General features: G+C 43.2%; 1 protein-coding gene across 3 annotated transcripts in view; it reads right to left on the bottom strand.

The window, feature by feature from the left end:
• Positions 1 to 23113, bottom strand: part of RALGAPA2 (Ral GTPase activating protein catalytic subunit alpha 2) — a 94306-nt gene that overhangs the window by 52538 nt on the left and 18655 nt on the right. For 2 of the 3 annotated variants that reach the window (XM_065633074.1, XM_065633072.1), the window contains exons 5-24: positions 23029 to 23072; positions 22323 to 22491; positions 20748 to 20863; positions 19737 to 19875; positions 18570 to 18769; positions 17806 to 18036; positions 17004 to 17177; positions 16005 to 16142; positions 15262 to 15410; positions 14740 to 14851; positions 14225 to 14462; positions 13513 to 13677; positions 12808 to 12948; positions 12316 to 12453; positions 11724 to 11821; positions 9715 to 9805; positions 9401 to 9574; positions 8164 to 8357; positions 7586 to 7684; positions 7178 to 7333 (exon numbers count right to left, since the gene is read on the bottom strand). In XM_065633074.1, coding sequence (XP_065489146.1) covers positions 7178 to 7333; positions 7586 to 7684; positions 8164 to 8357; positions 9401 to 9574; positions 9715 to 9805; positions 11724 to 11821; positions 12316 to 12453; positions 12808 to 12948; positions 13513 to 13677; positions 14225 to 14462; positions 14740 to 14851; positions 15262 to 15410; positions 16005 to 16142; positions 17004 to 17177; positions 17806 to 18036; positions 18570 to 18769; positions 19737 to 19875; positions 20748 to 20863; positions 22323 to 22491; positions 23029 to 23072 — 2966 coding nt within the window. The remainder of the gene's footprint in view (positions 1 to 7177; positions 7334 to 7585; positions 7685 to 8163; positions 8358 to 9400; positions 9575 to 9714; positions 9806 to 11723; positions 11822 to 12315; positions 12454 to 12807; positions 12949 to 13512; positions 13678 to 14224; positions 14463 to 14739; positions 14852 to 15261; positions 15411 to 16004; positions 16143 to 17003; positions 17178 to 17805; positions 18037 to 18569; positions 18770 to 19736; positions 19876 to 20747; positions 20864 to 22322; positions 22492 to 23028; positions 23073 to 23113) is intronic. The other variant, XM_065633073.1, reaches the window with a different exon arrangement.

The following is a 23113-nucleotide window of genomic DNA, read 5'->3' as shown; positions in this document are numbered from 1 at the left end:
CTTGTTAAAAACAAACAAAAAAACCACACTCGTGTCTCTTTGTATCAAAGCATAACAGGTCCGTTCTCCTGTTAAATAAGACTTGGGATTCAAAACATTTAAACCATTACTCAACTTAAGATGACGCGTTACACTAGCTCGAATGTACTTCCTCAAATCCCACCACTCCCAGCTCTGCAGCCACAGGAGCTCGAGCAGACAGACTGACAAGCGGACAGACCGAGGAGCAGACAGACAGACTGACGGCCGCGGGCAGTGACCGACAGCCGGGCCGTCCGCCCTCGGGCTCCAGCACAGATGGCATTTGTCAGCTGCTCTGGACTAACTGAGAAATGGAGCCACGTCAAACACAAGAAGTGACCACGCACAGCACAAGAGCACAGACAAATCTGCGCTAACTAGATTATTCTAAGTCACTCTTCTTCTAAATAATTAAGACAGCAAATATAGATTAGCCTTGGTGGAAAAAAACTTTAGAAAGTTTTTGCTGAACTGTTGAAGGCACAGAGGGCTCTTTTGTTTTTCAGAGGCTGCGCTCTGTGTCAGCACAGCCCACCCACCCAGCCCTGGCCTCCCCATTGCTCGTGACACACGACACATTCCAGATGAGCATTTCACCTGGAAACCTGCCACCTTGCAACTCCTCAGCCTCCCCAAACCAGAGCAGAGCTCCTGTGTTTGAGTCAAGATTGCTTTCCTACAAGATTTTAGCAGGTTTAAAATGAGGCACAAAATCTATGTAATCCTTACCTGCAACATCATGTTTGCTGAAGAATTAGATAAAGCTATTTCTATTTTGAGTAGAAAATTACTTTTCATCTCAACAAAATTTCAAACTAAAACCATTTTCATGTCCATGTTTACTGGGTTTATGATGTGATAAAGAAAGCTTGAATTTAAATTTAGCCCCAGAATGTACGCTCAGTTTCTAGATCAAAAACTCAAGAAGCTAAACACATTTTTCTCTATACGAAGAGAGATTTGAACACCACTAGTATTTTCTCAAAGCACTGCTAAACACCTGGACGGAACCTATGTGGTGTTCCACTAAGTGTTTGGGGCAGTAAGATCCTATGAAATAACCCTGTTACGCATTTTAAATAAATAATATCAGTTTTTAACGTGGTGGTGGATAATGCTTTCGCTTTCCTGAATAAGCTAAAATACCACTCGAGTTAATGTTTAAACTAGTTTTAATCACTTCCTTTGATACATTCTAAAGTCAATATCAGTCAATGCAAACATTCAGAAAGAGAGCAGATGGATGCGGCAGCTCATAAAGCGGGCGGTAAACTCGCGTTCCGAGCGGAACAAAAGACCCACCTTTTTGTAATTAAGGGTCTGATTAATGCAGCAGGCTCCTCGCAGCACCGCGCACCTGTAATTACCACCGGAGCCAGGTAGCGCGGTGCGTTCGGGCTGCGGATGATTGGGCAGGGACAGCAGATGGAGCACACGGCTGTTGTCGCCGTGCTGACCTGCCCGGGAGGTGATGGTGCGGGCAGCACAGACCTGCCAAAACCAGCCCAGTGACCCATCTGCTGAGCCCCGAACCACTGCTGGCTCCCAGCATCGCCATGGGGGCGACAGCCTCAGGGCGCGAGGACAGGAGAGTCACTGCAAGCCCTTCACGTTAATACACCCATACCTGCAGACAGCGTGACTGATACAACCGCAGCACGTGCTGTGACAGCTGCGAGAATGTGGTTGCATGGGTCTACTCGCTGTTTGTGAGATGTACTACTACTAAAAAAAAAATACACTTGTTTTCATAGCGAGAAACCTTTGAAAAATTTATTTTGTAAAGCTAAGAAACAATTCTCAATTTCTCTTCTTTGTTGTGTAGCTTCAAACTGCTGAAGTGACAGCGCAGATCGTACACTGCGGTGATAAAACACCCACACACGACTCTTACACGTTAGTGCTGCACAAGTGCAAAAGAGCCCCAAAAACCCCCGCGCTCAGCCCAGCTTCCCGTTAGCTGTCACTGCCATTTTCCATCTCGGTTGCAATAGTTCGAGTGACTTCATTTGAATTAACGAGGCAGAATCTGCCCTGACCACACCGCTGCTGTTGTGCTGGAGGTTCCTGCAGCCAGGCGGGCCAGGAGGCGGCTCGGCGCAGGCCAGTGCTCCCGGGGAACATGCCCGTTCTGCCCGTTCCCCCAAGCGCACCCGCGGGCTCGTCTCAGCGGTAATTCAGTAGCACCGCGAGCTTATCAGGAGAGTCAGGCTTATGAGAAAGAGACCAAGTGAGAACATATGTCCTATCAGCGATACTGCAAAAATCAGGTAATTCAAACAGAGGCAAGTTGTTTCCTTCCCCCAAAGCACCGTTCTCCAAATGCAAACTCTGCTCTGCAGCTTCCAGCCTAGTAAATGAATCACTTTAATTGAATGCTATGTACACAGTAACTGGAAAACACAAGCAATAAGAAAAACATATGGTGATGGCAATAGAAATTGGTTTACTCATTCTGTACAGTGTTGTTTCTTTACTTCTTTCATAATTGACCTTTAGAACGATAAATGTGTAAAATAATTTTGGCTTATTATGGCTCCAAACCTTTCGGCAATTACACAAAATGAAAATTCAAAAGGAAGTATTCATTCTGGAAGCATTTCCATTGTTTACATAATTGCACAGCTATAATTTAGTGTTCACGTTGTTAAAGAAAAGTGAAAAAAAGGACCATTATGGACTATTTCAATTCAAAATGATGCTCTGTAGTGTTAAAAATGGGGAGGAGGGGAGATAAGGGGCAATCACACGCACATCCTTCTCAAATGCATTAACCCTATAAATGGCATAGTATTTCAGTATAGGGCAATCTAGTAATCCAAATAATAAGGTCATAAACACCCACTGAGTAAGTGAAAAAAAATTATGCAAGTTCACTGAAAGGTCAACTGCAAAAATATTCTTCACCTAATTTTTGCTGGAGCTTTTGCAGATTACAGGTGTAACCAAATAGCCTGCCATCTGCCTTCAGCACGTTTCCAATCGGCCTCAACTGGAACAACATGGATTTTTCACTTAAAGTTCACTCTGTTCTTCACAGAGAGAAACCTCATTAGGGGCTGAAATTTACAGCCCAGGAAAGATTATTAATTTACACAGGACTTAACTGGTAAATCCTTCACGTTTTATTTTAAAGGAACAAACGCTTCCATTTACTTTTCCAAGTTCTCCTAACTATCATTACATTTCAGGTATGAGTTAACTTGTCAAAAATTAAGTTCCAATAAAAATTTATGAAGTATTCTGACACCCTCAGAAAGCAGATGATTAGCTAAGTCAGAAAAATCTATTTCAATATGCCATTTAAATCTAACCTCCAAAAAAGTTCTATCTGCTAAATAAAGTACCTTGTGACCCCAAGGCAAGAAGGGGAGATATTAAAAACCAGAGTAACGCTGCATTTGTAGAGCAGGGCTGAGGTTATTCGGCGACAGCTGATCTCCCCGAAGCCGCCCTTTGCTGGCAGGAGGAGCGGAGCGAGGCTGGAGCCTGGCTGTGACCGGGCTGCAGCGGGGCCGCGTTCTCCCGACGTCTCATCACCAGCCGCATCTGGCAGCTCACTGGCCTTTGGGCACCTTTTTCTTTTCCTTCCATATTTAAAGTTTGTTCTGCCCTTAACATCACTGAACTAAAAAAAGCCATCAGCAGAATCTCCTTCCTTGTCTATTAGGTGTCCTTTCCACAGAGAATTTCTGAAGCCTATACTTTCTATTATGTTCTTTCATATATTTTTATCTCTATAAGTACTCTATTCCGGTCTGGCAAGCCAGAATGACTGTCCATTTACCCCAGGAACACACCTAAGGTGTCAGCTCACCTTTCAGGAAAACTCTGTCCCCCGGGCAGAACCGCGGTGGCAGCTGTTGCCAACGGGTGACACCAAGCACGGTGACTGATGCCAGAGCCCTGGCAGCAGGGTGAGACCTTCTAAAAAAATGACACTCAACAGCCTGGGGTTTGAAACTTGAAAAATACTGAAAACCTGCCTCTTCTTCTACAGCTTTACTCCAAAGTGAGCCCCTAACTTGCACTGCCTTCTCAAAATAAGAGTGCAAATTGAGATGGAAATAAGACAGCACCATGAAAATGCACAGAAGGTTTAGGAGGAAAAAACACCAGTAATCTAGAAAGATGATTTAAGTACCAAAAGTGCCAGAATGGAGGAGTCAGAATTATCTCAATAGTTTTTTTCCTGAGAAGGGGCTGAATTGTGTGTTGGTGCTTTTGCTCATCAGCAAAAGGAAGCCATGAAGCAAGGAGATGCTTATGGGCTTTCTCAAGTTCACAAAGCAAAAAACCAAAGTCTAATACCGTAATGCACAAATTTTACACATACCTGAAGTGGGAAATTTTATTATTACTACTGGTTAGTTTATAAAGCTATATTTCTTGTCGGAACGTATAGTTGCAGTGACTGGAAAGGGGATTTTTCAGCCACAGAGGCAGGTCTGCCCGCCCCGAGTGCAACAGGCTGGCCCGGGGCACGTTCCAAACCCACCCCAAGGACATTTCACGGGTGTCCATAATGTAGGTGAGGAACTGGAGCAACCGCAGGCAAAGTGCCTCCCCTGCCCCTCGACACGCAGGGATGCAGGTGATGCAATCCTGGCAGAGGATTGTCCACTCCCGCACCGAGATGTTTGTTGTCAGACGCTTCCACACGGGTAAATTAGCCGCAGCTCATTACCTCGCGAGCTGCTTCCTCAGCTGCTGAGCTAATTGCTGCATCTTGAACTCGGAGTGCCACGGGAGCTTTCTATAAAATATACCCTCACGTTGCTCTTTTCTATATCCCGGGAGACGAGTCTGTAAAGTTAGCCTGCACTTGCTGGGAATGGTATTGGATTACTTTATAACTATGTTCAAAAATGCATTCTTCTGTTTTTCTGTCATCACCAATATCTGCACAATACAGCAGAGATTTTGTATACTCACATCCTTAAGGGAGGAGTGGAAAGAGAAATATTCAAAAAAATAAACATTTCTGATGCTAACTAAAATATTGGTAATCACAGTCAGGTCAAAGAGGCTTTGGACTGTAATTTTTTTAAATTACGTAGCCACCTAAAAAGATCTTCTATAGTAGCCGACGTGATTTCCTGATAACCTTTCTGTTGCTTTCCCCCCATAAACATTAAAAGTTGCACTAGTTGTACACACAGAAGGAAAACTCCTCCATGAGAACACCCCAGTGCTTTCTTCTCCTAATGTTCCTTAACAGTGAAAAATTTACGCTTGTGCTTAGCAAACAAAACCGATCTGCGCTAAAAAAAAAATCCACAAAGTTGATTTTGGTAGGCAGTCGCTTAAATCCTAGAAGCAGTGCTACCAAAACCTGGAGCCAGGTTCAGCCATCCTGGTGCCCCAGGACATCACACCCTGTCTTGTAAGGCATTCACCAGGTAACAGCATATCCCCAGATCCCTGAGAAGTACAAAAATCACCAGCTCAGTACTGAAAGGACAGCCACACAAGAGAAAACTCATGGTCAACGGTGCCACCAAGAGGCAAAAAAAGGACAGAGCGAGGCAGAACAAAAGCACAGGATTGGTGGGTAGAGTGTCTGGGAAAGGACGTGCCCTGTTAACACCAAAACGCAATAAACGGGGCAAAAACCAGCTCAGCCACAACAAACACCACTGTTTAAAAATCCCCTGGTTTCTATGCAGGAATTGGTTCTCCAGGAAGAGGCCAGATTTCAAAAAATAAAGCATCCCTTAGCACAGAGAAAATGAACTGCCGACAGCTGAACACCCCCGAAAACCTGGCCATTTCATGGAAGTGTGTACATGAAAACAACTTACGTCTTAAAATTACTGATATTTTCCACCCCTATGGCCCTGCTATATCAATTTGAAGGTCTTCGTTTTTTCAAACATAAAAGTGGTATTTTTTTTTTAGATCTGGTCTACATCAGGCTTTGAAGTTTCTTGAGTTGTGTGTTTTACGTGAGAAGATTTCATGCTGTGTGTTTTTTTAAATTCAAGGGGTCTGATCATAGTCAATAACTCACATGGTCTGTTTTGTAGGGAAATGAAGTTCCTCCGCACACGAAGCAGCACTGAACTGAAATCTGAATGGCATTAGTGAAATGGAAGAGTAACGAGCTCTTTGTTACTCTCAGGCAACATACTGAGATTGGCAAAAAGGGGAGTTTCCACTACACTTTTATTTTTCCCCATTTGTGCTTTGTAAATGGCAGATGCTTCTGTTTTTTTCTAAGTTCCAGCAGCAGCCAGAGCTCTTGGGCTCTTCCAGAAGAAATCTCTTTCTTTTCTGTGTTTTTTTGGTTTTGTTTTTGGTTTGTATGGGGTTTTTTTGGTTTTGGTTTTTTTTTTTTTCCGTTAGCTATTTTAAAGGAAGGTTTTCCAAATGCTCCAGCCTTCCAGGAGGGGAACTGAAATCCAGCCCAGGCTTTGCGATACCAGGGTTGTGTGTGCCCTCTGCCGGCACCCGCCAAGGCTTTCCTTACACTGCTGCTGAGGGAGAAAACTCGCTCCTGCAGCTATAAAAACATGCACATGTCTATACGCATCCTCTATCTTGTCTAAAGAGTATTTCTGAGCTGTTTCATGAGTATTTAGCTGTTTCTGTGGCCCAATAATCTCCTTACTTCTCAACAGATTAAGTCTTTTACTCATCTCCCACCAAATATTTATTAATTAGGCCCACTCAGGACACAGGGTCTAGAAAGAACATTGATCCATAGAAACGGAATGTTGTGGCAGCACCTCTTGGTTACAGTGATAAGACAACCTGTCTCAGTCCTCCCTTCAGTCCTCTTTGCACCAGTTAAAAGAGCTGCTATGACAGTTTTAAACATCTCCCAGAGGACAATCTTGAAGGGGAAAGTGTGGAGAGGACACCATTCATTCTAATTTTTGCAGATGTCCTTGCAAGCAGTGGCACAGGGCAGTTGTGACAATAACACACAAGTAAGTAGTAGTTGTTTAAAAAACTTATCCCTGGGAGAGCAATGAGAAGGTTAGGACTATGTAGTCTAAATGCAGACACAGACTAGGCTACAAGGGATAATTTCACACAACAATTGTTGCAAAGCATTGCCTCCTTTCTGCTTCAGATCTTCAAATATGAAAATACAGACATTTCCAACAGCACACAGTAATTTTTTTTTTTAATCAAATAAAGCTTGTACCTGGTCTTCACTTGTTAAGCCAAGGTGCATCACAAAGTAAAAATGAACCAGGAAATCGGAATTTGGCAGAACATCTTGGCGCCTGGTCATCATAGCGCAGATCAGCCTGTATGCCTGAAGTTTGCCTTCCTTGTATTCATTTGGTAGGGTGGTTGCCTGAAAAGAGCAAAAACCTTGTCTTATTCATTTTTGTCTAGTAGCCAGCTAACACAAAACTCTATCTTCAGCAGATTTGCCATAAAGCAAATCTGCTCCGTTTATTTATTAAAACAGATTCAAGCCCAAATAGCCTTTGGAGGGTATTAGACTAATTAGCTGGCAGTGACTGTAAAAACTGAAAATAACACAACACATACAAATTCAGTACTGAGGAATTACTAATGCGTGAAAAATTCAGAAATAACTTACCTTGAACAACCATGACGCAAATATTCTGAGAGGAGGAATTAAGGCCGGAGGAGAGGGAGTAGACTGATTGTCCACACTTATAGCAAGGTTGTCCCGTATCTAATGTTTTTAAGAGAATAGAGGTTATAAAAGTGGTAGTTTACTTCATTAATGCTCTGGTTCATACTATTACTTGTTCATTTTATTTTATTTACTTTAAAGGCACTTCACCCTGTGCTATACTTGAACAAAACTACCAGGAAAGCTTGTTCTATAGCGCTTCCCACAGCCTAAGCAAATATTTCCATTTTAGATCATACCACGGGCTTTTACATACCAACATTTGCAGTATTCTATTCTATACTTGTATTTTCTTTGCAAGTTTCCTCACCCCATTTAAATTAACTAATAAAAATTCTCTAGTCATTGAACAGAACATTCTCTACCGAGGATACCCACTAGAAATCAAACAATGTCTTTATGACAGAATCCTCCCGATCTCACACTTATGTTCTAGATGCTAATTCTAAATCAAATTTAATAATGTTTTTTACAACGAAAGAAAAATCATTATCAGACATAAGCATTGTTTACAGTACCTTTGCAAGTTTATACCACAACTCATAAAGATAGCCGAAAACTTTCGCATGGATTTTAGGCGACGCTATGTTGTTCACGTCCCCGAGGATTCCCAGGACCCTCCTCCAGAGCACAGCGGCAGAATCGGGGTGCCAGCCGATCAGGCTCCCGCCGGCGATGATACTGCAGTCGTCAGCCAGGAACTCGCTGCTGTCTGCAGAGGGAAACGAGTGCCAGTGCCACGGGTTAGAAACGCGGTGCACCGTGCCACTGGGGTCAACAGAACATCACTCCTTACCGTCTGCCATCTCCCAAGTGTCCTTTCCCACCAAATCAGCTCTCTTTTCCGTTGCTGAAGCTGGCACATGATTCAAATTTTTTTAAATGGCAGAAAAAGTGGGCAAAGGGGCCTTCCGCACAGAGACCCCACAGCTCTAGGTATGTATCAGACAGACTGCCCCTGCTCAAGGGCTGGTTCTTTCAGCAGGGAGGCAAATGCAGTTAAACAGAACATTCATGTACCCTGAGAGATTTATTCAATCAATAACTGGCTTTTACAGGTAAAATTTCTATTGCTCAGAGTCCTTTCTTTTTCAAGATCACACAGTATAAAATGACCTGGAAATGGAACTGAACAAAGGAACCAAGAAGTGTGTGCTGCTAGTGATGAACAATATGCTCAGGAGTTATCATGTGGGACAGAAGCGGTTCCTGAGACAGCAGCAGGCAAACCAAGAAGGAAAGCAGGGGTCGGGAAGACTGTCAGGATCACGGAAAAAGAAAAATTCCATATCAAAGTGCAAATCTGAATGACAATTACCCATTTATTTACTACCAGTCATAATATATAGTAAGGCATTTCTTTAGACCATTCTACTATGAAATAAAACCTATTATTTTAAAATATAAATTAATTTCTTTTACTTGAACACCAGGGCAGGCTAAGAGAGCATGAGTGATCAGCTATCACTCTCAGCTGATTAGCAGTGATTTGACAGAGTAAGCAAGCCAGTTATTTTCCACTGCGTGATCATTTTCTGCGTCACAATTTCTCGGCACCTATGTCACCTTCAATCTGATTACCCAAATTCCTCAAACTCTGGGCATTCAAACCTCATTTCTGAATGAACATTATGAACTAAATGTGGTGATTTATGCCAAACGAAATGCGCTTTGTATAAGCAAATTGAACCATATACACTCTTTTTCTGAGATAAAAAATGTAAAATGGTAACTCCACGTTGCGGGCGACAGCACCTGTGAGGTTGGCGGTGTCGGAGGGGCTGAGCTGGAGCCAGCGCGGCGCATCGGGATCCGCACAAACTTCTGCCGCCTGGCCGTCGTGCTCGTCCTGGACGGCCGGCCAGGGCAGCAGCGCCATCTCCACCTCGGTGCTGTACTCGATGGACGTGTCGCTGCTAACGCTTGCGCCTGCGGCAACAATGATTAACACAAACTATATTAGCAGAGCACGAGGAGAAAAGCGTCTAATATGTCTGTAACGAGACAAAATTATGACGCTTATTTCAATTGCAGCACTTCAGAAAAATACTGTATTTCTTGGAACTCACTTTTTTCTCTCTCTCTGTAATCTCCATGTGATTGCTGCAAGGCTGCTTTCAAATCTAATTCAGCTGTGCTACTGCTTCTTCGTACTGGCACCTTCAGAGAAAAAAAAAATAATCTCACTTATTACAGTGTTGAGGTCATATTTTAGCAAATTTGAGATATACACAGATAATCGAAATTAATGACAACTCAGCCCAGATATTTTCATGAATATTTAGACAACCCAAATGTCTTTAAATGTCTTAAGGAAACCATCATGCTTTCAATTTCAGTCTTTATCCTCCCCTTCTTAAACTCCATTTTCATACCAACAAGCAGGACTTTCCACTTATGTTTTTCTACAAATCTGAAATCATTCAACACTTTTTAAAGTATCGGAAATCTTTGAGGAGAAGTTAATCTTCATCTCTTACACTGGGGCATTACCCTGCTGCAAAACAACCCATGCAGAGAGTCCTGCTCTTGGGTTTACCACCTTCTTCACCAAATGGATTTACAGCCTATTGGCTGAAAAGCCCCTCAGACAATCTTCTGCTTCTAGACAAGACTGCTCTGTCCCTAAGCATAATTGTTCTGCTTTGTAGCTGGCAGATCACCTTCAAATTCACATTTCTTGCAACTCCATGTCATCTATAATAGCAAAACTTAATTTCTGCCAGAAAAAGAGAGTATGATGCTTTCCACTGCAAATAGACAACAAAAAGCCCTGATGCCTTACCCCAGGAGCATCCTAGATCTAGCCGCTGAAGGAATCTCTGCGCTAAAATTCCTCAATTCAGTTAACATTTCCAATTCAGTTAACAAAGTTCCATTTTGATATTTGCAATTTTTAGTATGACTATTTTAAAATAAATTTCTTGAACCAATTTCTGATCCACTGGCCAGACATTCACCTGTTTGTTCTTTCTGCATATATCTGAGAAAGCAAATTATTGTCAGAGAGACAATTGGCTTATAGGAATTATAATATATTATCTAACATTGTAGCATCTTTTTTATTTTTAAATTTAACTGGAGAAAATTGACAGTCATTCCCAAGAAACACGCGTTTGCTTGCGCTGGCTGACAGAGCGCGGAGAGGTATCTCTTCCCTGGCAAACCTGGCTCTAGCAACAACAATATTCCAGTGGGCTGTGACACAAAGCCAGACGGGTTCCTGTGGCACATCGGCAAGTTATGTAGCAAATCGATGGCCAAAGCCCAGCTTTCATTGCCAAAAGGGTGAAGGTGCAATACCGGCAGCAGCCTGGCAGCGTGGGCTTGTCAATATTTTATAACACATGCCGCTAAAATAGCATGGGGACCCAGGTTAATTTTTAATTCCCCCAACTACAGAGCCTTCTTCTCTGCAAAGAGGAGCAGGCTTTCCTTCCTTTTGGAGACTCGTCGTTACTCCTGAAGCAATTACCGACAGCACTGTGCAGAGGATGTCTAGGCTCTCCTTTCCAGAGCCAGGGTTAATGGACTTTAAGTCCAGGCCTATGGGAGAGCGGGGGTCCAGAGAGGAGATTCAGCTTCAACTCCTCCACGCTGTATTGCATTGGACTGCTACAAAGATAAGCAGCCTCATTTATTATTTCTACCATTTATTCAAAGGTTGCATGAAAAATTTATTAAGCTTGCCTGTCCTCATGCTAGCTTATACAAATATCTGCAATACGTAGCTGGTGATGCAAATTAGGCATTTTCCCCAGCACGCCAAACCATCAAACATTTATTCCAGTGTACTACGCCTCTATAATAGCCATGAATTATTTATATTTTAAAAGTTGTGAACTTCTTGTTTATATTACATAAAACTGCGTATGCAACCAACAAGATTGGAAGCCGCAGAAGGATCACACCAAAGAGCACAATGAACGGCTACAGCTCAATTCCAGAGGCCATACTAGAAATGGGATTAATTATTTTTCACTTTCCATTGCTAGAGTTTCTAAATACTTAAAGGCTCCTGATTAGAAACAAAACATTGTGAGAGTCTTATCAATAATCACTTTCTTTTTTGCCTTACTTGCTCAGCTTCATCTTCCTTCTTTGTACATCCCTTATTTTCCTGAACTGACTTGCAGTCTGAAGTAGTTAAATTATGAGAACTCCCAGACTTTTTACCTAGAAATTTTAGAAAGTAAACAAGAAATATAGACATTTGTGAGACCCAAGTACATAGCAAATTGTATAAAAATTCCAGTTATATTTACATGTACGCTTCTTATATTTATGGCTAAGTAATACAACATTAAAATGGAATACACCAGTTTTTGAAAAACCCCTTTGTAAGCATAACATACTGACACAATAGGAACAGAAGTAGAGCTGTTAGCTTTAACACACAAAATTTAAATGCAAGCCAGATAAAAGGTTTGAGAGTTACATACAAAATACACGCAAAGGTTTCATTTTTAACCACCTGCTTTATAAAAGGTCACACCCTGCATCTGTGGTCTGCAACTTCTTAAAAACACTTCTTTCAACAAGATACCAGCAATATATTTACGAAGAAAATAAGATGAAAACCATTTTAGAACAGAGCTGGAAATCAAAGTTGCACAAAGTCACCACGTTTTCTTCAGCAGTACAGTCCCGCTACAGTTAATCAAAATTACCTTGAAAAAAATCAGACGGAAACTGATCTGTAATATCTGAAGTGCTGCTGCTTCGAGTTAGCTGCTGCTCTTGCTCTGCGAACAGGCCTGCAGCTTCTGTCCCTGTTGAATTTTCCAGCTGCTGAGACTCTTCAACTTCTGTTGATTTAATTAAATCACAAAATATTTGCATATCTCAGTTTCATACACAGGTGAACTCCTTACCTAAGAAAGCTATACGAAAAAGTGACCCAGTCAAGTATTTTAAACACCCAAGTTACAAAGCAACAATGTAGCTCCTAGTCAAAGAAGTTGTAACTTCAGTTTTTATAATGTAAGTTTTTATAATTTAAGTTTTATAAAATACCCTTAGAAAAACTAAAGTTTAGAGAGAGATGTATGAGCAGCCTAGGTAGTAAAAAGTAATATCAACTGGACAGGAAGCAAGCAGACAGAAAGCAGTTTAAAAATCTAAAGAACACTGATATCAAAGATGACTTTAAAGTACAGTACCTGAGAGTCTGTGAGAGCAAGAGGTGTAAGAGATACCAGGTAAGAGAGAGCTCACAGTGTGAAGCAGGAGAGGGACACTTTTAGTGGCTGGCAAAGCCTCACAAAGATGAACACAGTTGCTGATAGACTGGCTTCGCTTAGCTTCCAGGAAAAAATAAAGCAATAATTATGTCAGAAAAAAAATGAAATATTGGGGGTTTTGAATGTCATGATACAACAAAACACAAAGCTTTGGGAAAAAAAATAGATTTACAACATTAATCCCAGAAGTATTTTCTACAAGCTGTATGTTGGCAGTGTGCAACTGCACCTCACACACTGGAAGTGCAATAATCAGTCATTTCTGAACCACAGCAGTTCCACAGGGTGGAATATTTCATTTTGCCAGTGTATGATTCCTGTCCCTGGGCTAATTCGACTTACCCTTGTATCTGTCCATTGAAGCTTCTGTAGCAGTTCATACAGCTCCAAAATAAAGAATGAAAAACTTATCCAGATTCCCCTCTACCAGCAATGCTCCCCCAAACCAGCTGCCTCTCCCATTCACCCATCTCTGCTGAAAACAACCCATTTTCACCCGAGAAGCGGACAGTGTGCTTCTCAAAAATCCATCTAAAGATCCAGCTGCCGCTGGCTTTCCTGTTAAAACGAGGACAAAGCCCGAGTGCCCTGCTCCGCCAGACCAGTGTTCAGTTCCAGTCTAACCTGTTGCTCTTTGACGAACGATATTTCTCGCTTTCTCGACTCCGGGGGCTCCAGAGGTGGTAGCGCTTCTGAACCTCATCGGCTCCACAACTTCAGGGTGACTTTTCCAGCTTAACGAAAAAGATCTTCCCACTACAGCCGTCTTCTGAGGCTCTGAAACACCACCTTGGAGAGAAAGGAAACAAAATTCTCTAGCATCGCATGCTTTGGATTGTGTTTTTCTCAAAGTATAAATGGACTTACAAGCACTCAGACATGCAAAATGTTAATCTTTCAAACAAAATAGATAAATTGTCACTATTGTTAAAAAACAATCACTACTTCAACTATGTGCATCAATTGCCAGGTGGCGCATATATGTAGCTAAAATACTGTAATTAATAAAGTTTAATAAAAATACATGGGAAAGAGTTTTTACATTGATGACTATGCCAGATTACAGCACAGGAAACGACATTTAGTTTCTGCCACACAGAAAAGCCTGATTTTGAGCACCTAGGAAAAACTGCTGAATAGCGATCTTCTCTTGACCCCAACTGCCTTTCCTCCCACGACGGAGGATGAGAATACATAAATCCAAAGCGCTTCGCATTTGATTAAACAGGTTCTTACACTAGATTAAATAGTACTTAATGTTAGATTAAATTAAATCAATTTTTAAGTTTAAACTTAAATATTTAACTAGTTTGACACAAAAAGCGTCAAGACTAACCCTTCCCTCTCTGCTTCTTCTCCTTCTGCTCGCTGAGCTTATCCAAGGGCAGGTTGGTCATCTCCAGCCCGTAGACGGTCCTGGCCAGCACAGCTGTCAGCGAGTCCATGATGTTGGCCCACTCGGTGATGAGCTCCTCCCAGCCCGTCAGGGCGGACAGGACGCTGAGCAGCTCGTCCCACAGCTCCCGGGAGATGTACACGCTCAGGTTTGCTCGGATCCAGGCCACTATGAGCGTCTGAGAGAGGAGCAGCGAGGGGCAGCTCGTGACAGGTACTCACTGAGGACATCCCACAAACAGGCCCTGTGCCTGCCTGTCCTGCCCTGAACAACACACCTAACCCATCTCTCTCCCTCTGTTAGGAACAGGTTACAAAACAATTACTCGTATTACTGCAAAGGAGAATTTTCTCATGTTTTACAAGTAGGTTTTGTAGTACTGTGCAATAGTATTTAACTAAAACTATGGGTAAACATCAAAAACTCAAACAACCAGCAAACCCCTCCACACTCACTCGGAAAAGTAATCCCGACATGCTTTGAGCAAACGTATCCTTTATTTGGTTTTCTTTCGGCTTCTGCATCACAGCTTCTGTTATTCTTAGGAGAATCTGCAACATCTGTTCCCTGGTTCCAAAACAAAATTTTACTTTGTCACAGGTCATCTTAGTTGCACTTGCTAATTTTCACGTACCAAAACACATACTCCCCTCAGTTCTCCTGTAAGCCTTACTTACAGACAACGCGATCGCACTTCACACTTCAAAGACCATTTGTAAAATAACATTAATTGGCTGTGGACCATAAGAAATAATTGTTGAGAAGGTGAAGTCAAGCGTAGAAATAGCAGCCAGAACCTCGAAGTCAAATAATATAATGATGCAGACGCAGCAGAACCTGCAGCCTTCCAGCCCAGCGTGACTGACACAGCCCTGCCTGCCTCAGCACAGCCAGGCTTCTCCATGCCCAGTAATTATCCCATAAAGTTTAAATGTTGATCATCTGCTCTTAAATGATGCAGGAAACCTTAAGCTTACCATGTCTTTTTATCCATGGATAGCTCCATTATCATGCGCCTAAAGATACTCAGAACAGCTTTGCAAGCATCAACCTGCTCCTTCAGAAGCACCGGCACTTCGACACACGGCTCCAATAGGAAAACATTGGCAGAGTTTGTCAAGAACACCTGCAAGACAGACATCTGCAGTCAGTTTACATAGCATCAGGAATAAAAAAGTCAAACCTTAGAACCTTGTCCTCCTCCAGTCAGACCTTTCACTTTCCTTAGAGCAAGTTTCATGTTCTACCTATAACTATTTTTCTGCACCATTCTAGCAACAAGTCGAGTGGCATTATAGACCCAGCGCAGACGTGCGTTGCACAGTGTGGGGTTTGTAGGTATCTCTTCTGTTTGGTCAGGCAAGAACACCGTTCATTCCTCCAGCTACTCTTCTGCTGGCATTAGATCCTTGAGCAACCACCGCTATTTCCAATTAATGAGGCTCAACAAAAGCAAATGCACAGTTCTGATTAATTCCTAGTACCCACAATAGGAAAAAAAAAAATGAACCTGTCTTAAAACAGATATTTGGCTCCAAAACAGGGTCACATGGTTTAATATTCATTTTTTTAAAGTTATAAATGAAGTCCTAATCATATCTTATAAAAATCATCAACTGCTGCTTGCTGTTTTCCTTTTCTCAGAGCCTATATTATAAACTGTAGGGTAAGGTATGTGATGACACGAGTTACAGCCTTGTGCCCTTTCCATCCATCACACCTGCAGCGCAGCCTGAGCACCAGCTTTAACATTTCTGTCCTCGTCTTCTAACACACATCCTCTGTTAACAGCGCTGGTGAAGGAGTACGTTCTTCCCCAGCTGGACGAGCGCTTGTGTCCGGAATGGTCAGAGGAAAGCTGGAAAAACACGGTACAGTCAGTGACAAGGCAGAAAGCAGTACATCCATACTCATCCAAAATCATTTAAAATGGCAAAAGCAAAAAAAAGGGGGAACTGTCATGTCCTACATTCATTTCAGCAAGGAGTTCATGTCTACTATTTCTTGATCTCTGTTCAGAGCTATACTATTTAAAATGTTTTATATCACACATTGCAGTCACCGATAGCAGTAATGTTTGAATTTAGGTCTGGCAAAACTATAAACCTCCTACAAAAATAATCTGTCAAAACCTCATCATTCTCACTACGTTTTTACAACATGAACCTCTTAGTACAACAAAACTTCCCTTTAAATGGTTTCACAGTGTCGATAGTGTCAAAGTCAATTTTTACTGATGGTTCATTATAGAATACTAAAAAGATCATGCACAGAATATGTATCTACACTTTAACTTCCTAGATTAAGGTGTCAGAATCCAAATATTTCACCCAGTATATACAAATTAATAGACCCTTTCAAATCCTTAAGTAACTACCACCAAAAGAAATAACCCTATATGCACTAGGCCAACAGACAGTGTAAATTTAACCCTGCAGGATGCATTAATATTTCTGTCCTTAAGTGCTTGCTGTCATATTTGTGTAGACAGGGAACAATCAACAAATCACATTTTTAAAAACAGCTGCCATCTTTCCCTGCACTAAGGGCTACTGAATACTCAATATTTATTTAAATTTCTGGACTTTACACAAAAGTATTTTTTAGCCTTGATTTTCCACACACTTTTTAAATCGTTAGTCATTTACAAAGCAAGCTTAAAAACTTCAACCACGTATTGTAGGCGAACAGAATAAAGTGAGCAGCCCTGATACCATACATGTTTACCATCCGTTTGCACTGACGAATCCTCTAAGTTGACACCCGCATCCTGACCGTCCTCCTTTTTGTCGGGCTCCTCCATGAACACCGGTTTCTCTTGCAATATCCACTTTCGATACACCTTCACCACTTTTCGTGTTGCAGAGATATCAGAAGGCGGCAATAAAAAAGCCTAAGTGGAAAAGTTAACTAAGTTAATTGTGAGTGACGTAGGTATATGCATAGGTTGTTAATTAATCCTAACTCCTAGCACAGACATAAAAGTAAAAATCATGTAGCATCTCTTTCTTGAGCTGTATTATTTACAGGTGATGGTATGTGGGTGTGTTTATGCATGCACATCTATGTCCTATCCATAGTTTCATCCCAAACAACTGAAAAGATGTCTAATCAATGAAAAATACTAGTAGAAGCAATCAGTGTTCAAATAGACATTAAATACCAATGCTAATCACAGAAACAAGAACCTCACTAATTCAAATAATAAATTTGCAAGCTAATAGCTCTTTAAACGCCTTTAAATTACATCATGACACCAAGAACAAATCAAGTGGGCCATTCAAATACGACACATTGCCATCTGGCATCAACAACAAGCTTCATTTCCTATAAAAATTTCATAATTTTATCGTTAAAACCAGACCTAGGAAGGACTCCAAACTACAAGGGCACTGCTGTGATTAGCGTCGAGTTTGGCCACTTACCTGAGCAACAGCTTTTGCGGTGTTGATTCTCATAACCGTGAGATTGCCTTTAAAAAATATATATATATACAATAGCAACTAAACATAGACACTCACTTGTCGAAAGACCTCGTTAACGAAGTTAACGTATCCTCGCGTGGACAGGAGGATCCTCTGCACCATGTCGTAGACACCGCGGTGCTGCTCCTCGATGCTGCACAGGCTGGAGTTGCTGAGCCTCCTGTCGGACAAGGTGCTGCAGTTGGAATGGCTCCTGTCCTGCTCGCTGCCCGGGGACGCACCGGGCTCCAGCTCCGCGCCTTTGTCTTGGTTTACACCACCAACAGTCTACACGCGAGGAAACACACGCCTAATTAAATAACTGAAATAGCGTACACCAAAAACCTGGGATAGTTACACAGAACAAGATGCTAGTGCTCTTTTCCACACGAGCCACTGGGACCCCAGCAGCACGATTGTCAGTCTACCACCCGGTCCAAGAAGAAATTTGGTCTTACACTTTGCATGAGGTGCAGTTCACATGGCCCCCCAGCCCCAAACAGCTGCCTCGTCCACTCGTCAGACAACAGAGAGGGAAGGAGCAGTGGTGGGAGGGGAGGAAGGCACAGACCCCACGGAGAGGAATCCCCACACCTCTGTGATTTGGGGAAAAGATGGATCATACCCCTATACACATGCATATACACCTGCATATTATTATTCCTTACAACTCTTTGTCAGGTTTTGTCCTGGCACTGCATGTATTTTGCAATGTCTTGGACCACTTCTGGCCCAAATGATCCAGCGAAGACAGAGGTCAGGCCACCCACTTGCAAGGGCAGAACATATATAAGAAAAGAGAGGTAAACTTTATAGCACACCTGAATAATTTTAGGGAGCATTTCCCCTCCATTTTTTGTATTCTGAACAGCAGTTAAGTATTTCTTTTCAAGAAAGAAGGTAACAAGCCACTTAATAAACACAACTCGAGCTGCCATGAATGGGATTTTTGTGCTATAGACATTTTCATTGTTTCGTGTTGCAGTAATGTATACTGGTCTTGGTCTTATATCAGGAATATCTGGTGAGACAAAAAGAGAAGATATAAACAAAATCTAATCTTAAACAAACATAATTGCTTCCAGACTCTGGTTAAATGTACTGAACACATCACCAACACTTTCTCCATATGAAACAACAGATACTGTCTTTACTATATTAATGCTTATATTCCATCACAATTTTTTACTCCTAAAGAAAAGCAAGAACATAAAAGCACAGATCCTTCCTGAAGGTTATACTCTGTACCATACAAAACAAAGCAAAGCAATAGAGAAGGGCTGCAAAAAGAAGGGCAAAATGTGAAACAAAGAACTACTCCTACTACAGGGTACATGAATTTTGCAAGTTTCACAGAGTTTTATTACTAAAGTTCAGTGAGAAGGAGAAGATGGCTCTGGAACACTCAACAGTGCAAAGATTAAAAAGAAAAAGGATACTTAGCGCATTGGAAAGAGAAGTTAACTCAGGTGCAAAGAGCACTGCACAAGCTGAAATACAAGAAAGAAAACACATGGGCAGAAGTAGAAGATTGCTGAAGGGAGACAGGCAGGCTCCTAATTCATTCAGATGCTCAGATTTAGGGAAAAAATCACTTGCACACAGCTGAAAACCATGGAAGGGCTGGGCTCTGGCTGTGAACAGCACAGCTGGAGGGACGCTGAGTGATTTAGACACTAACGTTAAACTGCAAAGGGCCGTCAGAGAGCACGTTCCATCTGTGCCCTGCAGCATGGGTACAGAGGGTTGTAAATATATATATCGATATAATGCTGTGCCAGTGGAAATGTCCTTAGGAAAGGAGAGCAGCTGCAGCTTCCTGGGCTACCCCAGAAAAACAAAACTTGTGCTAGAAAAAAAATCAAAACGTTGAGATAAGGGAAGAAAAAAATCCTCATTTGACAGACCCGCAGCGATATGCCAGTAGGTAACTGAGAACAGTCACCGTTAGTTCTTTTTCTACTGAAAATACAAAACTCACTACTTACCAAGAACAGGTTTGTAGAGGTTGGTTAGCTTCGTAAAAGACGGAAACAAGTGAGGAAGATAGTATTTTCTAAACAAGGTAAAGAGAAACTTAAAACCAGTGTCTTGATTCTCCTTATTCTTCCACTCTAAGCTTGCGGCCTTTGTCATGGAAATAAAAAGAAACAAACAAAAAGCTTTAAGTCAATGTGTAATACTGACAATCGTTCCACATTGGAAACAAGGATAAACAATTACATTTTAACAAGAGACATAAAAAACTAGCACTGTCCCAAAAAACTGCACGAACTGCAGAGGGAATGTCAGATATCACCACGAGGGCTTTGGCATCGCAGAAGGCAAGCTCCCGAGAAGCCAGAGTACTTGTGCTGCTCCAGCGCAGCGAGGCACAGAAAACGCCACATTCATGTTTCTAACAAATTTGCTTCTTACCTGTAAACTTAGGCAAAGTTATTCTGCACCGCACTCTTATCACAAATATATTTTTCACCATAAATGTACTCATGTCCAATTTTAATACAGTTGCAACATCAAATTAAGACTCCTACGGGTTTTTTTTAGTAAAAGCTCTTAGAAATGCAGATAACAGTTCACCCAATGTATATCCAAGATGATAATTTATTCAGTTAAAGAAAAACTGGCTTGTTTACATCAGTCATACGAGATGTCCTCTCAGCTTTGTATGTGTCCAAAGAAAACAAATTGCATCTTTACCCCATAACAAATTTCTAAATGCAACCACAAGCACCTAAAATAGCCAGTTATCCTGCGAGTTTGGATAAGGTTCACTAATACTTATCACAAGTGCGAAAAACTTATTTTCACCAGAAATGGCACAAGGAAGTACCTTGGGGATGATCTTCCTTTTAAAAACAAGAATAAGAAAGTGCAGAAGAAAGCTTGTTTCCGGGCAGGGGCAAAACCAGCTCTGCACAGATACAGCGTAGACTTAATTTTCTACCACAAGTACATTCCTCCAAACATGAATAGTTAAAAACATAAAGGCTCCACACCTGAATTACCATGTATTTTAACAGTAGCTGAAGAAAATAGCAGGTTTGGTCTTCAGCAATTTTCTCTCCAGAGACAGCTGGCAAAAGTGGGGTTATTTCTTCTGGAAAAATCTTAGCTAAGATAAAAAGAAAACGTTTTAAACATAGAAAACCTGAAATTAGTTAAAGAAAAGACATTTTCTATAAAAAGATTAATTTAAAAATTGCCATTAATGCGCTCGCAAGGCATAAGAAGCGGAAGCCCAGTAACTGGTTGGGCTTCCTGTGCTCCCCAAGTCGTATCGCCTGCAGTCGACGGCACAGCCCGCGACGGGCAGCAGTGTGGGAGGGTTAACACCAGCTATCGCTGCAGGTTAACCCATACACCGCAAGTCTACACACCTGCTTATTCTGCAGGAATGCCTGTACATCTGCACCTCAATTAAAAAGAAAAAAAACCAAAAAACAACAACAAACACCCAACAGACCCCAAGCATTCTGCACTCAGAATGACGAGGCCAGAAGACCACGCAGCTGCAACCAATAACATAGGTTAAGGCATCCAGCAGGTCTGAATTGTGCAGAGCACCAGCTGCGGGGCCTGTCCCGGGGCAGCAGCCATGTCCCGCTGCAACGTATCACGCAGGTGAACAGATCCAGCAGGTCTGAATTGTGCAGAGCACCAGCTGCGGGGCCTGTCCCCCGGTGGCAGCCCCAATATCCCGCCATGGGAAGCGCTGTCTCCTCACGGGCAGGCTGAGGCGGCTGCGGGGCGCGCAGGGCCCCGGGCACGCCAACGGCCTCGGCTGCGGGACGCGTCCCCTGGGAGCCGGGTGTCAGGGAGGGACAGGAGCCGGGTGTCAGGGAGGGACAGGAGCCGGGTGTCAGGGAGGGGACAGGAGCCCGGCGTCAGGGAGGGGACAGGAGCCCGGCGTCAGGGAGGCGACACGAGCCCAGTGTCAGGGAGGAGACACGAGCCCCGTGTCAGGGAGGCGACACGAGCCCCGTGTCAGGGAGGCGACACGAGCCGGGCGTCAGGGAGGCGACACGAGCCTCGTGTCAGGGAGGCGACACGAGCCCGGCGTCAGGGAGGCGACACGAGCCCGGCGTCAGGGAGGCGACACGAGCCCGGTGTCAGGGAGGGACAGGAGCCCGGCGTCAGGGAGGGGACAGGAGCCCGGTGTCAGGGAGGGGACAGGAGCCGGGTGTCAGGGAGGGGACAGGAGCCCGGTGTCAGGGAGGGACAGGAGCCGGGTGTCAGGGAGGCGACACGAGCCCCGTGTCAGGGAGGGACAGGAGCCCCGTGTCAGGGAGGGACAGGAGCCCCGTGTCAGGGAGGGACAGGAGCCCCGTGTCAGGGAGGGACAGGAGCCCCGTGTCAGGGAGGGACAGGAGCCCCGTGTCAGGGAGGGACAGGAGCCCCGTGTCAGGGAGGCGGCACGAGCCCCGTGTCAGGGAGGGACAGGAGCCGGGTGTCAGGGAGGCGACACGAGCCCCGTGTCAGGGAGGGGACAGGAGCCCCGTGTCAGGGAGGCGGCACGAGCCCCGTGTCAGGGAGGCGGCACGAGCCCCGTGCCAGGAGCCGGCCGGACTCACCGTCGGGCGCGCAGGGCGGGCTGAGGAGGCCGTCGAGCGCGCAGGGCCCCGGCGCGGCGGGCGGGAAGCCGGGCACCAGGCAGGCGAACAGCTGCACCTGCTCCTCCCCGCAGTTCGTCTGCAGCGCCTGCAGCCACAGCAGGAACAGCCGCATCCCCTCGCATCTGATCTGCACGTGCGGAGAGAGATCAGAACAAGCGTGTAAGCACCGGGCGCACTTAAATAGCTGAGGAAGCGCAGGACGAGCGCATGCATCCCAGCTGCGGGCTGGTGAGTCCGGCCATCACACCACGAGTAACGGATTTGTAACTCTCGGGCAAAAAACAAACCAGTATGTTCAATACGGTATACCTAACGTTAGAGATATCTGAAAAAAGTAAAGTATTTAGTATCGGGCAAAAAAGAAACCAATATGTTCAATACGGTATACTTAATGTTAGAGAGATCTGAAAAAAATAAAGTATTAGGCAAAAAAATATATAGATACCTTCTCCAGGTAACTTTACAAAGGTCATTAGAACAGCGAAATGTCTGAAGAAGACAAACATTAAAAAATCTAGGACTACAATATCTATGATTAAAAGGTGAATAAATAAAATTACAAAGCCTAACGATCTGAAAAAACACTGATATTGGAAAATTGTAAAGTAATATGCTTCAGAACAATTAAAGTGAAAAGAAATATGAATACATCAAAGAGAAATACCTTGAGACAATTTCCAGTGTGCAAAAGTTTCTTCAGAATTGACCCTGGATTAGAAAAATTAAATAGACACATATCAGATACTAAG

This window comes from Caloenas nicobarica, chromosome 3 (assembly GCF_036013445.1).
Source record: "Caloenas nicobarica isolate bCalNic1 chromosome 3, bCalNic1.hap1, whole genome shotgun sequence".
NCBI lineage: Eukaryota > Metazoa > Chordata > Aves > Columbiformes > Columbidae > Caloenas > Caloenas nicobarica.
The sequence above is the reverse complement of the archived record's forward strand: the minus strand, read 5'-3'. Positions and strand labels throughout refer to the sequence as shown.